This window comes from Camelus ferus, chromosome 2 (assembly GCF_009834535.1).
Source record: "Camelus ferus isolate YT-003-E chromosome 2, BCGSAC_Cfer_1.0, whole genome shotgun sequence".
NCBI classification, from domain to species: domain Eukaryota; kingdom Metazoa; phylum Chordata; class Mammalia; order Artiodactyla; family Camelidae; genus Camelus; species Camelus ferus.
In genome coordinates this window covers 51,234,146-51,247,157 of record NC_045697.1, presented here as the reverse complement: position 1 = coordinate 51,247,157, position 13,012 = coordinate 51,234,146, and the positions used below count along the sequence as shown (strand labels likewise).

Genomic DNA, 13,012 nt, shown 5'->3' with positions numbered 1-13,012 from the left:
AGTATAAAGTAGATTTTAAATGACTTAATTTGCTACTATGCAAAGGAATCTGAAACAGCTTAATCTTTGGATAACCAAAATATATATTATCTTAATCTTTTTTTTCATTTTCATAGACAATACAAAACAGAACTAGTCTCAGAGAAAGAACTTCTCATGACTGAATGAAAACCAGCTAGCATCTCTGATAGGATAGAAAAGATGCCTAAAAGCCTTCAAATTAAAAAATTCAAATTCGACAAATACTTCATATATTTGTTTCTACTTGCTAAAATGAGTATTCAAGTAGTTATAATTTATAAACTCCTTTCCTAATTATTCAGAATTATAACACAAGACATTTGATGGAATTTACAAACCCATTTAGGTTTTAAATTATTATCTTTATCAAAATCAAAAGTGTTACTTACATAATATAATTCTACAAGCAAAACCACTTTCCAATTACTTCTAGCTTCTTTCACTCACTATTTCACCTGGGAGTACTCAGAATCCTTTTTCATAAGTTCTGAATGACTGATCTAGGGCTTATATATATTTATATTTATACATTAAAAAAATATTTTTCCACAAAGTTTTTCCTACTTCTTAAACCTGCTATGTTGTAGTTGAAGGACAGAGATACTTTAGAAGGAGTGACAAAAGAGATTAAAGTAATTGGGACCATGTGATAAATTAAGAAATTTGACAAAATGGTAAAAAGAAAACATATGGGTCAAATAGACTTAAGTCTCAATCTTAGTTTCACACTATTAGTGATTGTAAATTTGGGCAATATACTAAGCCAGTGGTTATTCAAGTGTGGTTCACAGGATTCATGGGAATCCTCAAGACTCTTTTGGAGGGTCTGTGAGGTCAAAATTATTTTTATAAATTTAAAATGTTATTTGCCTGTTTTACTGTGTTGACATCTGCCCTGATGATATAAGTTTGGCAGGTAAAACTATTGGCCCCTTAACACTAATCATAAACATAGCACAAATCATATTCTTCTCTACCATGCACTCATAATTAAACAGGGGAAAAACAGGTGAGTTTCCACTATGAAGTAGTAAAAAAGTACTAATTTAAAATTTTTCAACCTTATGTATATTACTTTTTAAAATTCTGTGTGACAAAATGGGAAACATTTCTGCTGCAGTCAGTAATGTAGTTGTCTCAAGAAAAACACTTGTGTAAATGTGAGTTAGCTAACAGTTTTTGAATGGAACACAGATATCATTTTCAAAGAAAACAACTCACTTTCTTTGTCATCAGTGATAAATTCAAGCTTTGAAGTATAAATTAGAATTCTGGAACTTCTATCTGGCACTAAATATGACAGCTTTCCAGGTTTTTACTTTTCTAAGGAGATCAATAATTATATTAGCAAATACTATTTTTTGACATCGTAGAATAAAATGTAGCAATATTTGTAAGTCAGTAAATCAGTATTTTCCAATTGACCAATGTATGAGGCTACAAAATCCCACACAAGTAAAAGATCTATTCAAAATGCACAATAAACCAGTGGGTTTTAATTGAACAAAGTTTAGAAAATTCATTTATAATGTTTCAGATTCCACACTGCAACTAACCTCCAGGAAACTACCATTTGAGTAGTTTTAGGAGTGGTATCAATCAAGAATATCCACAATTATTAGAAAGTGTTATTAAAATATTCTTCCCCTTTTTTAACCCTCATATAAATATGATTACATTTTCTTCTTAGACTTCCTCAAAAATAATGTATAACAGAATATAAAAGCAAATACGTGAATCTAGTTATCTTCCATTAAGTCACACTTCAAAGATATCCGTAAAATATGTAGAACAATGCTACTTAGTTTTTTTTTCCTTCTGGAAAAGTTATTTTTTTAAATAAAATTATAAAACATATAATGGTACAATTCCTCCATGTAATAACTTAAATTTTTAATAAATTGTAACTAACATATTCAATTTCTATTGCCGCCATAAAATTATGTGGGCATCCTATGTACAACATATATGTATATTTGCAAATATAGACAGTTAGTTAGAAGTGTGGTTCCATCCAAGACCAATATTAATGGCCAATATTAATCTACCCACTTATGGAACCAAAAGTTATCTCACAGACATTTATGAACACCTGAAAGGCCTTTGTCTTGGCAAATTTGGAGGCCATATACTAAGCCAAACCAGTGGTTAAGCAGGACTTTGACACTCAGCAACTTTGTAGTGATCAAGTCACTTCATACCAGAATGAGTTCTTCAGTCAAGGCCCCTAATAATTCAGAACCAGCAGAGTGCCAATGTTGCTACAAGCATATAGAGGTAATACATGATGTAGACCTTTCCTAATGCATCCTCCACAGCATGTTCCACATTAACCAGTAGACTATGTTGGATTAATGTGGGACTAGTGTCATTTGGACACTCTGCCTTTACTCTCATGTGACAGTAATAGATTATTTCACATACTTCTATATCTTTTTGCAAGCTGTTTGGAGCCTTCATACTCCACTAAAATATCATTCTTCTTTACAGGGATTATTGATTAACCTAAGTGTGCCTTTTAGTTGTTTTTTAATACTCCCCTACACATTCTCCAAAAGTGGGTGTGTGAAAGCAATGTTCCAACTTCTGCCCCTCCCTTCAAGATAGACTTGACTTTCAAATTAAGAGTATTCATAATGCATAATACAGCAGGAACACAAATGAAGAGTATATGTAAGCATATATGAGTGTGTTGTATGAACATACACATATACACTATGTATAAAAATATACTGATTTAACTGGTAATAGACTTATCTTTATGGATAAAAAAAAAATGGAATCCAGGGAAATTTCTCGACATTCTGATACTCAGAAATATGCATAACAATTAAATAGATAAGCATAAAAAGATAATCTAAAGGAGCTTAAAGAAAACTACTTGCTTATTAAAAATTCAGAACACTGAAAACATGGGTTTCAAAGTATTCAGATGAACAAATGAAGTAAAATACTAATATTCAAATACATATCCGTACACATCCTGAATTCAAGAATGTTTAAATACCAATGACACACATTCTACCCTCTAAATTTTTACTTTTGTGAAGCAAAGTTAGCTGGACTAATCTCATTGAATTTCAAATGCGTAGCACATTGAAGGTGCTCAATAAATACTGGAGTGAAATTATAAGATTCAGTTTGCCCAACATGTCTAATCTTTTTAAAACCTCTTAGTGAACGGAAAATGCTACTTTTATCAATTCGAATAATTTACATATTTAGCTAAATTTTTCTGTCTCTAGATCAACTTATACTTATGTCCTAAGAGTAACTCCTCCAATTCTTGCTAGTGAAAAAATGTCACCAGTGTTATGCTAACTATATAGATATAGAACTTTACAAATAAATCCATGGAAGACTTAACCGATATAATATATAAATGATGTGCATTGCATAAGCCAATATACCTTACAGAATAAAAAGAAATACAGCAAATAACTGTTGAAAGAATCTACTTCATGGAGATTTTATATCATCACTAAAAATAATTTTTATGATAAATAGCAAGTGGATTTCTTCTGTTTGAATGAAAACGCATTATTTACCACTAGCCCACTAGCCAAAATTAAAAGGAAACACTATCTCTATTATTCTTTTAAGCTTATTTTATTAAAAACTTTCTAACGTTAAGATAAATACAGAGCAAGAAATGATTCCATAGTAAACCTACTTAATAAGTCTAAACCTGACCCTTTAAAGTTACACCCTAAAGGGTTCAGCCAAATCTTCAACCCACTGTATCTCTAAGGAACAACCATAAAGATTTGGAGCTTTTAGCTTATATATTACAACCTGCAAAATCAACTACACATAAAGCTAGAAACCCTGGCTCTAGATAACAAAGGAACAAGATTAGGCATGAGAGTTATTATACTTAATATTAAAAATATTTTTATTTTCAAAATAATTGCTACTCTTCTAAAGCAAAAATGTATCAAATGCTATATGCGAAGAAAGAATGTTTAATTTAATTAAAATTAAAAGACAGAAGTATTTGAGAAGTATTTGTAAAATTTCTCATTTCTAAAGCAATCCTTACAGAAAACAACTAAAACTAGTTCAAGCAGAAATAATAAAACTAGAATATACAATAATTAAGTTTCTGAAACAGCTTCTCATATGTTTCATATTTTCATATAAAAAATATATAAACAGCACTTGGTTGCACAAATTTGGAATATACAAAAAAAAGTTTGGAGGACTTTTTCTTCTTTTTGAGCTTTCTAAGTACTAAGATCCATTATTACATATAACTTAGAGGAAGAACATCAAAATTCTAAAATTACAATTATGTCTCAGCAAAAATAACATAAGCAATACAAAAAAAGAGAGATATTCATATAGGCTCCTAGGCCTTTTCTATCATCTGTATTTGACCATTTTCTTGAGCATTAGTTAAGGTGGGCAAAAGGACAAGAAACATTTTGACTACTTTGGTTTGGAGAAGATTTTACTGACTGGATTATCCAGATAATTAAAATAACCAAGTTATTCTATTAAGTCCATTACCATTACTGGATAACTGAGAAGCAATCATATAAATTGGTATCAGTCTTCTCGTTTTATTATAAGTTTAAGTAACTTACAATATTTTAATTAAGATGTTGGTTATCATCTAAAAATTTAGGTTAAATACACACAGGTATATATCATAAACAGTCACCAATTAAAAGGCAAATGACAGCATTATTAGAATTGAGCTGCACTAATTCACTGATGATACTGATTTTAATTTTCTTTTTATTAAGATTTAAATAAAAGTACCTTTAAAAAATGTATCGTTCAAAAAACCAAGTTAAATTCAAAGGCAGAAAAAACAGAAAGAATCCAATGTTTAATGTAAATAAACAAATTCACATAAAACTCCAGATATTCAATAAATAAAATCATAAAGATGAATATTATGGTGACAAACTTCAAATAGCTCAATATTAGACACAGTAATAAAACTGTCACTGTGGTATATAGATGAATTTCATTATTCATTACTGGACATTTATACAAGGAGCTAACCCATTAAAATTTTTTTCTAGAAAGCTCAATGTATAATATGTATCTATTCACTTGCAATATGAGGTACTTTAGAAAACAGTACATTTAGCTTCAGAGTTAGCAAGTTTATCCTCTTTAAACTGTTATTGTTAGCACCTGGTCATTGTGAGTACTTTTAATTTTGGAAAAGAAGTATATTTTATTACCACCTGGAAAATTTTCACTTCTAGTCTGCCAATAACTGACAAATACTCAGTTAAATCAAATAATACTAATAAAGAGAAAATTACTCACTTAGTATGGTTTAATGTGACAGGTATATAGGAACCAAATTGAATATCAGGATGAACAATTAAAATTACAGAGGTACAATAACCTTAGTAACTAACTAGTAACTATGAACAAACTAGGTAATACAAAATCTTAACATGATATTAAACAAGTTTAACATTTTAGTGGAAATAATGAAAAGCCAAATTTTAAGATAGCATTAGAAAAACCTATACTTAAGGCACAAAACTATGTACAAGTGGGTTCTCCCCAGAAAATAAATAAGACTTCTAAAATCTGTTATATGCTGAAATTTTAAGTGACCAAAGAAAATGTCAAATAAATTTACTTAAATCTATAACGCACACTTCTTTTAAAATCTAAAGCAAAATTTTTAAAAAGCAAACAAAAATGTCCCACTACAACTTTATAGACTCGTTTAATCTGAATCACTAAATAGTCATGTGACTACTCCTAATTAATGAAGTTCTTTGATTAAAGTATGTATCACTATTTCTAAGTAGATAATTCACCATACCATTTCTAAGGAAACTCACTAATAATATCAAAATTTAAAAAAAAAGAGGAAAAGAATGGAAATTAACCACAGAATTCTACTCAGACAATAAGATCTTAATAGAGAAGAAAAGAGTATGTTGGCAGGTGTCTGCAAGGAGCTAGATAATACAATGGAATCAGTTTTCATTCTGCAGAACAACCATGAGACTTGCTGCAATGTCAGCTCCAAGCACACACTGAGGGACTCCAGAAAATGCTCATTGATCATGCAGCACTTTATAATGCGCATAGGCTTTTTTCTTCTGTTAACCCCGCCTAGCTTTCCTTTGCAGCTTATTCTCTCAAGCCCTCTCTTCCCCTAATAAAATCTCTTCCTGAAGGTAGTAAAATATTTAATAAGTTATCTTAACAGTCTAAGTATTAGAAATACCACTCACCATAATGAAACCATCATGAAAATTAGCCAGTTTTTTCCTTAATGAGGGGGAAAAACACTACAACCCCAAAAATAAGAAAATAGGATTTAAAAATCTATACCTATAAATACAAACGTCTGATGGTATACTACATCCAAGGCCAAAACCAATTATAGTTCCACTTTGACATGTATTTCCTTGAACTGATTTATACTCAAATAGGTTCTATAAAACTAACACAAACAGGAAAAAAAGAAAATACAATTTAAAATTCTCATGACTCAAAATGTAGATTTTTGTGAGTCTCAAGCATTAGTGCCTTAAATTTTAGTCTTTTAATCTTTAATTTAATAATGTATTTTGTAATAAAGTCACACAAAAAACCTAGAATCAGAATGTACCAGCTAAATTAAGCAATTAGACTGATATATATGCTTAATTTTACCCGAGAAACTAAAATAACAAGCTGTTTTTAACAGTTAACTGCAAGCAGAGTTTCGGGCTTAGATATGTAAATGAATTCTAAGACACAAGATACTAAACCTACTCAAAGCTGCTTTGCAGACCCCACCTTCTAATGAGTTAATCTAAAGGTCAACACTAGCACAAGGCTTTTTATTAAGTCCGAGGCCCCCTTTCTTTATTTCCTATCAAACATATATCTACAATTTACAAAACATGAAGTTAAAACAAAATAATTCTAGACTTGTTCAGTAATCATGTGAAACAGACTGGCACATTCTCACACGGAATAAGGTCTGACCGTATCTTGCTTTTATGCTCTGCCTCTCTATGCTCTCTCCTCTAATCTATTCATCTGTAAAATAATTCCGACAGATAAGATTCCTTTGTTCAGATTTCAACTTTCATTTCATTTACAAACCTAGCCCTACCTCAAGAATGTCTTCTAGAACATATGCTTCCATTTCAGCCGCTGTCTCCACCATGTTTTATCAAACTGCCATGTTTCTTACTGCACTATGATTAGATCATTGCCAGCAGGAACACTCCTCTGTGTCAGCAAGGGAACAGGAAATGGAATGTTCTATTACATGCCTAAAGCAGCTTAGCTGTTCACTAGCCAGGCATCTACCAAAAGAGCAGGGGGGTGACTCACTGTGTATTTTTTAAAGATACAGAAGCTCTATTCCAAAGCAAACTTCTGTCAAGTAATTTCAACAGACAAAAAAGATAAAGTCTCCTATTTTACCACTTCAAACTATAAAATCCTAAAATTTCAAAAAAAAATAATGATGTATTTTTTAAAAAGCTATTTAAACACGTCTGGCTCCCTGGTTGAACAAAAGAGGTTGAAGTGGGTTACGTAGCAATTTATCCTTAGTAAAGCCTTGTAGTGAGATTAATGGCTGTATTAAATACACAAAGAAGGAGGCAAGGTAATGCCAAATTAGGAATTTGTTGCCTCAGGCATATGCATTATATAATACATACATTACAGGTGTTGACTTGAGGATGTCAAAAATAATAATTCAATGTAGTTGTTTTTAATAGTAAACTGGTTTTCTATAAACTAATCTGTTTGGAAATATCTAAGAGAATGACAATAACATTCATCAGACTTATAATCATTGAAGCAAGCCATAACACACCACAGTTAAATTCATTTTCTAGGAATGCCTTTAACTTCATTTACTAATCAAAGAAATGGTCTTTTTTCCTCTTTATCATAAATACTATAAGAGACTGTAACATTTCAGGTGAATGAAATTCAGAAACATTGCTTCTGGATCATTAAATAGCAAATAAACTCATGACTGACAACACAGCCAATTTTATATTTATTAGTGTAATTTATCCTTAGTTTAGTAAAATTTGTCACTTTGTCAAATTTCCTTATGTAATCTGGAATAGGAAAAAATGCAATGGGAAAGGAACAATGTTTTATGCTCTGCAGTATTAACAAAATAACCCTGTACTGGTAAGAGTGCCATACAAACTGAATTTGAAGTGATCCCCTAATGTGCAGATTACCCAATCTAATTACAACTCTAGGGTGAACAGTTCTAGTCTAAATTTTCCTAACCTAACTAAAGAAAATGAATTTTTTTAAAGGAAAGGGAAAAGACAGGGAGAAATTAGAGGAGGGAGTTATTATTAACATATATGGTTAAATCTCAGATAAGTGACACTATGAATGGCCTTTTCAGTAATGTCTCCTCAAAGTGATGCCCTGTTTTAGTAGAAAAAGATGATGTAACTCTCTTGGGCCTTAGGTTATTTATCTGTAAAAAGGGATAACATTCATTCAACATGGATTATCTACTGTGTATCAAAAACAGTCCTAGGTAGGTATGGTGAATAAGACACATAAAATTTCTTAACAGGCTCATATGAAGAGTAAATGAAATAAAGTATCTTTTACTCAGTTTCTGATATGTAGGAGACATCCTTACTGTGTCAGGCAATATGAGTTATTTTTAAAATAAACATGTTATTTAACCTTCACAATACCCTAGATGACAATTAAAAACAGTAACATTAATAATTACACTGTGCTTACTATATGCCATAGACCATTTTAAGTGCATTATATGTATTAACTCATTTACTTTTCACAATAATCCTAAAAGAAAGGTACTATTAGATACTCTTATTATCTCCATTCCACACACGTGGAAACTGAGGTACTGAGAGATTAAGCAACTTAACCAATTTACTCCCCACTAAACTAAGTTAAGGAGATAAGATTTGAACTGACGCACTTAGCTCCAATTGAATCTGTCCTCTGAACCATATACTATACTTCCTTCAGGTGATATAATCCTCATTTTACAGATGAGGAAATCAAGTCTCAGACTGTACACAGAGTTATATAGCGTAGATGGCATTCAAACTCATATAGTCTGACTCCAAAGGATGTGTGAAATTAATGGAAAACAAATGATATTAAAAATAACCTCTCCCCTCAGTCCATATGCAATGCTTACATTTATGTATGGGTATGTCTGGCATTTGGAGGCTTCTCAAACAAAACAATGTCCATTGTTACGACACAGCTTATGAAGAATTAGCAAACCTGCTCTTACTATTTTCTGACTTCCAGCTCCAAATAAATTGTTTCTTCTTTAGATTAAGAGAAGTCATCAACAACGTTTCTCTTTCTCAAAACTTTTTCCAACATAAGCAAGTAAAGATAGGTATCTCATACGTTGAAGTATTCTTTAGTCTCATAAATCAAGAATAGACTTTCTAACTTTGACAAGATATCAGGCCACCAAGGTTCAAGTCAATCAAATCATTCACTCTCTCCTTCCCTCGTTCTAGGATTACACGGTGCTTCTACTTTCTGACATTTACTGTTTTCACTAATAACTATGTGATTATGGCTTTCTTGTGGAATTATAAATGGTTATATACCATTTATCATGTCTCTTCCTTACGAATCACAAAGTTGATGAAAGCAGGCAACAGTTCTTTTGCCAATGTATACCCAGGACCAGCAGAGTCTTCGACACAGAGCATGTACTTAAGTATTTGTTGATTAAACAACAAATGCATGAATAAAGGAATCATCTGATATCCAGTTATGCATCCTAACCCCTTATTATTGCTACCACTAGGAATTATTTCCGATGACAAAAACATTTCTTTTGTGACTATTATCTTTAAGTCACTTAAATAAGATATTAAAAATATTAAATATAAACAGAATCTACATTTGAGAATTTCTATAATTCTCTGTTATACAGTAAAATAATTATTTCCTTCTAATTTTATATTCTGGTTCTTTTGTTAATATGATGATCTACACCACAGCATACGATATTCTGGGTAAAAGGTTGAAAGAAGATTCATATACACCTGCCATAAGACCCTACATCCAAAAATTAAGTCACCTTCTTTCTAGTTCAACCTCAATTTCTAGGCAAAAAACCCTATTTTCCCATTTGCCTAAAATGGATTTCAATTTTTTTTTTTTGCCAATGGCAAAGCATTAAAGTGTAAACAGTAATTAATGCACTAACTATGCAAACAAATGTAAACCAACACATGTAGGTAACTTAAATCATAAAGAAAATACTTATTAAAATAAGAAGATTCAAATGTCCAAAGTGAAGAGAAAAGCCTCCCATAAAAAAGGGGTGGTGGGGAAGGACAGAAGAAGCTCAATAACTGCCAAGAATAGATGAAGGAATCTTCTAAAATTTACAATTTTATTTAGGACCAGCACTGATTTCTCTGAACAAGGAACAAGAAAACCAAACAAACACACATACAAAGAAATATGTTGACAAACAAGAAATCCTATTTTGTATGATTTAAAGTTTTGTTGATGTTTATTCTCCCAAATAAAACTTTTATTTTCAATCAAATATTCCTTGTAAAGAAGTTCCATTCCCATCAATTTTTTTTTTCTACTTAGGGAAGGGCAAGATTTTTCAAAACCAACATTTTCAAACAAAACAAGGAGAAATAACTGGCTGCAGCATAAATTTAATTATTTCACCCACCTACATAAAAACAAACTACTAGAAAAACAAAATATGAAACAATTTCTTGTCTCAAAAAGCATGAAATGCAGTCATTATAATATGTCTATTTTTCTCTTTTCTACTTTGTAAGTTAAATTTTAGCAGAAGCGTGAAATACCCTGGACCAAATGAGATACATATATGAGATACAGATATTAAAGAGTTAAACAGAATTTAAATTAAAAGGCTAACACAATCTGGTCAAATTTCTGATAGCCTTTATATGTTATTAAAATAACACTATCCCCATGAATTTACCTTATATTTCTCCTAAACCAATCATGCCATAATATGACTGAGGGTTCTAGATATATGTTTAATGTAGCACAGTAATATTCCTTTCATTACCATCATAGGTTACTTTTTTTTTTCCCAACTATGGTTTTTATCTATAATACACATACATGGAAAAAACACTCATGTATAAAAGAGAATACAGGGAAAAGTAAACCTATCTCTCACAAACCCCTAAAAGGCACAACTAGTTAGGGCATTCTTCCAGAAATAACCTACACATATTAATACAAATGGAAGTATATCGTACATACTTTTCTGCGTCCCTATTTTTTAAATTTAATACTCCATGATAATTATTTCAGATTAGTATGTGTACCTCTCTCTTTGATTTTGATAGTTGCTCAAATTTTCACTAAAAAACTGTACTACAATTTATTCAGTCATTAATTCCCTTTTCATGGACATTTGTGTTGCTTCAGTATTTCATAATGCTGCAAGGAAAATGCCTAATTAAGGGGCACATACCATCTGCACATGCCTGGATAGAACTGTATGGTACATTTCTTGAAGGGTATATGCATTTAAAACTTTGTTACCAAACTGCCCTCTTAAAATTGAATTAATACCCTGACAGTGAATGAGACTACCTGCTTCCCTGCAAATAAAAAGTATTAATAATACAAAGTCTATCTAAAAAAACCCAGATCAGAAATCATTATCAGTTTCAAAACATGTATCTAGCTTTATTCTTACCCCCTTCATCATTTCCACTTTTCAAGGAATTTCAAAGAGAATTACACCTCCTCTTATATAACTTCTGCCTCCTTATCAAAAAAATCACATTCATTCCCTGATGGATAAAGAACTTATTTACCTAAAAAAAAAAAAAAAAAAAAAGCCACAATGCAGATTCTATCTATATGCATGCAATTAAAGAAGAGAGAAGAATGGAGAGTCAAATAATCCACCCTTTTAAAAAATCTACTTCTGCTAAATATGGATTTCCATCTAAGCTTACTGGATTCTTTAAGTTAGTAAACTGTGACGTTTCTGTCAGAATTTAGTATTTTAAGATCCAGAATTCTTTGGGTATATACTCACTAATCTAAATCAATAAAATACTTATGAGTATGTATTTGTTTGCCTTCTACATTTATTTCAAACTTTTCCTTTTTAAAGCATAAAATTCATTTTTTTTAATTGAAGTATAATCTGTTTACAATGTGTCAATTTCTGGCATACTGCATAATAGTTCAGTCATATATATACATACATACATTCATTTTCATTGTAGGTTACTACAAGATATTGAATATAGTTCCCTGTGCTACATAGAGTATAAACTTGTTTATAAAGTATAAAATTCTAAATTCTTCCATCATTATTGAAAAAAAATGGAATGCAGACTAAGAAGAAGATAGGGCCACATATAAGCAGCTTTTGTTAAGACAAAGAGCACTCAAGAGCTTCTATCTCAGCTTCTTGGCATACATTTCAGGTCTGATTTTGATAATATTTAAAAATAAGAATGATTAAACCTTCACCAGAACCTCCAAAATAAATGTTAACTGTTTGGACAGGCTTCCAGCTATGTACAGGAAAACCAAAAAGGCTCAGGTAACAAAGGATTAAGTAAGGATGTATAAAATTGTTAACTTCATAAATAAAATCAAAGGCCATCCAGAGGTGAATTCTAAATGTGAGGGAGGGTATTTATTGGTTAAATAAATTTTCTCAAGGCTAATATTATAAAAAGCCCTAATAAACTTCTTTTTTGAAAGATCATACTTAGCATTTTGATCATTCATTTATATAAATATTTACTGAGTGCTTACTAGGTGACAAGCTTTATACTACACAATGGATATAGAATGACAAAGTTAGTCTACCTTCAAGAGTCTATAATCTGGAAAAACTTGATCCTGATTCTTGACAAAGTTTAAAATCAAAATCCTCAATGATTTTTTCATCTCCTCTGATATGTAGTTCCTTTCCATTTTTCTTTAATCCAACTAATGAATAAAACCCCAAACTCCACTTAGAACAGTACAAAAAGTATTA

General features: G+C 30.9%; 1 protein-coding gene across 8 annotated transcripts in view; it reads right to left on the bottom strand.

Moving 5' to 3' along the window:
* ANKRD17 (ankyrin repeat domain 17) overlaps positions 1–13,012 on the bottom strand; it is a 155,634-nt gene that overhangs the window by 116,220 nt on the left and 26,402 nt on the right. The window contains exon 1 of one of the 8 annotated variants that reach the window (XM_032458178.1): positions 7,115–7,639. The exons of the other annotated variants lie outside the window; for them this stretch is intronic. Within the exon in view, the coding sequence (XP_032314069.1) occupies positions 7,115–7,168 (54 nt within the window). The 5' untranslated portion in view covers positions 7,169–7,639. Of the gene's footprint in view, positions 1–7,114; positions 7,640–13,012 lie in introns of those variants that run through there. 8 annotated transcript variants of the gene reach the window in all.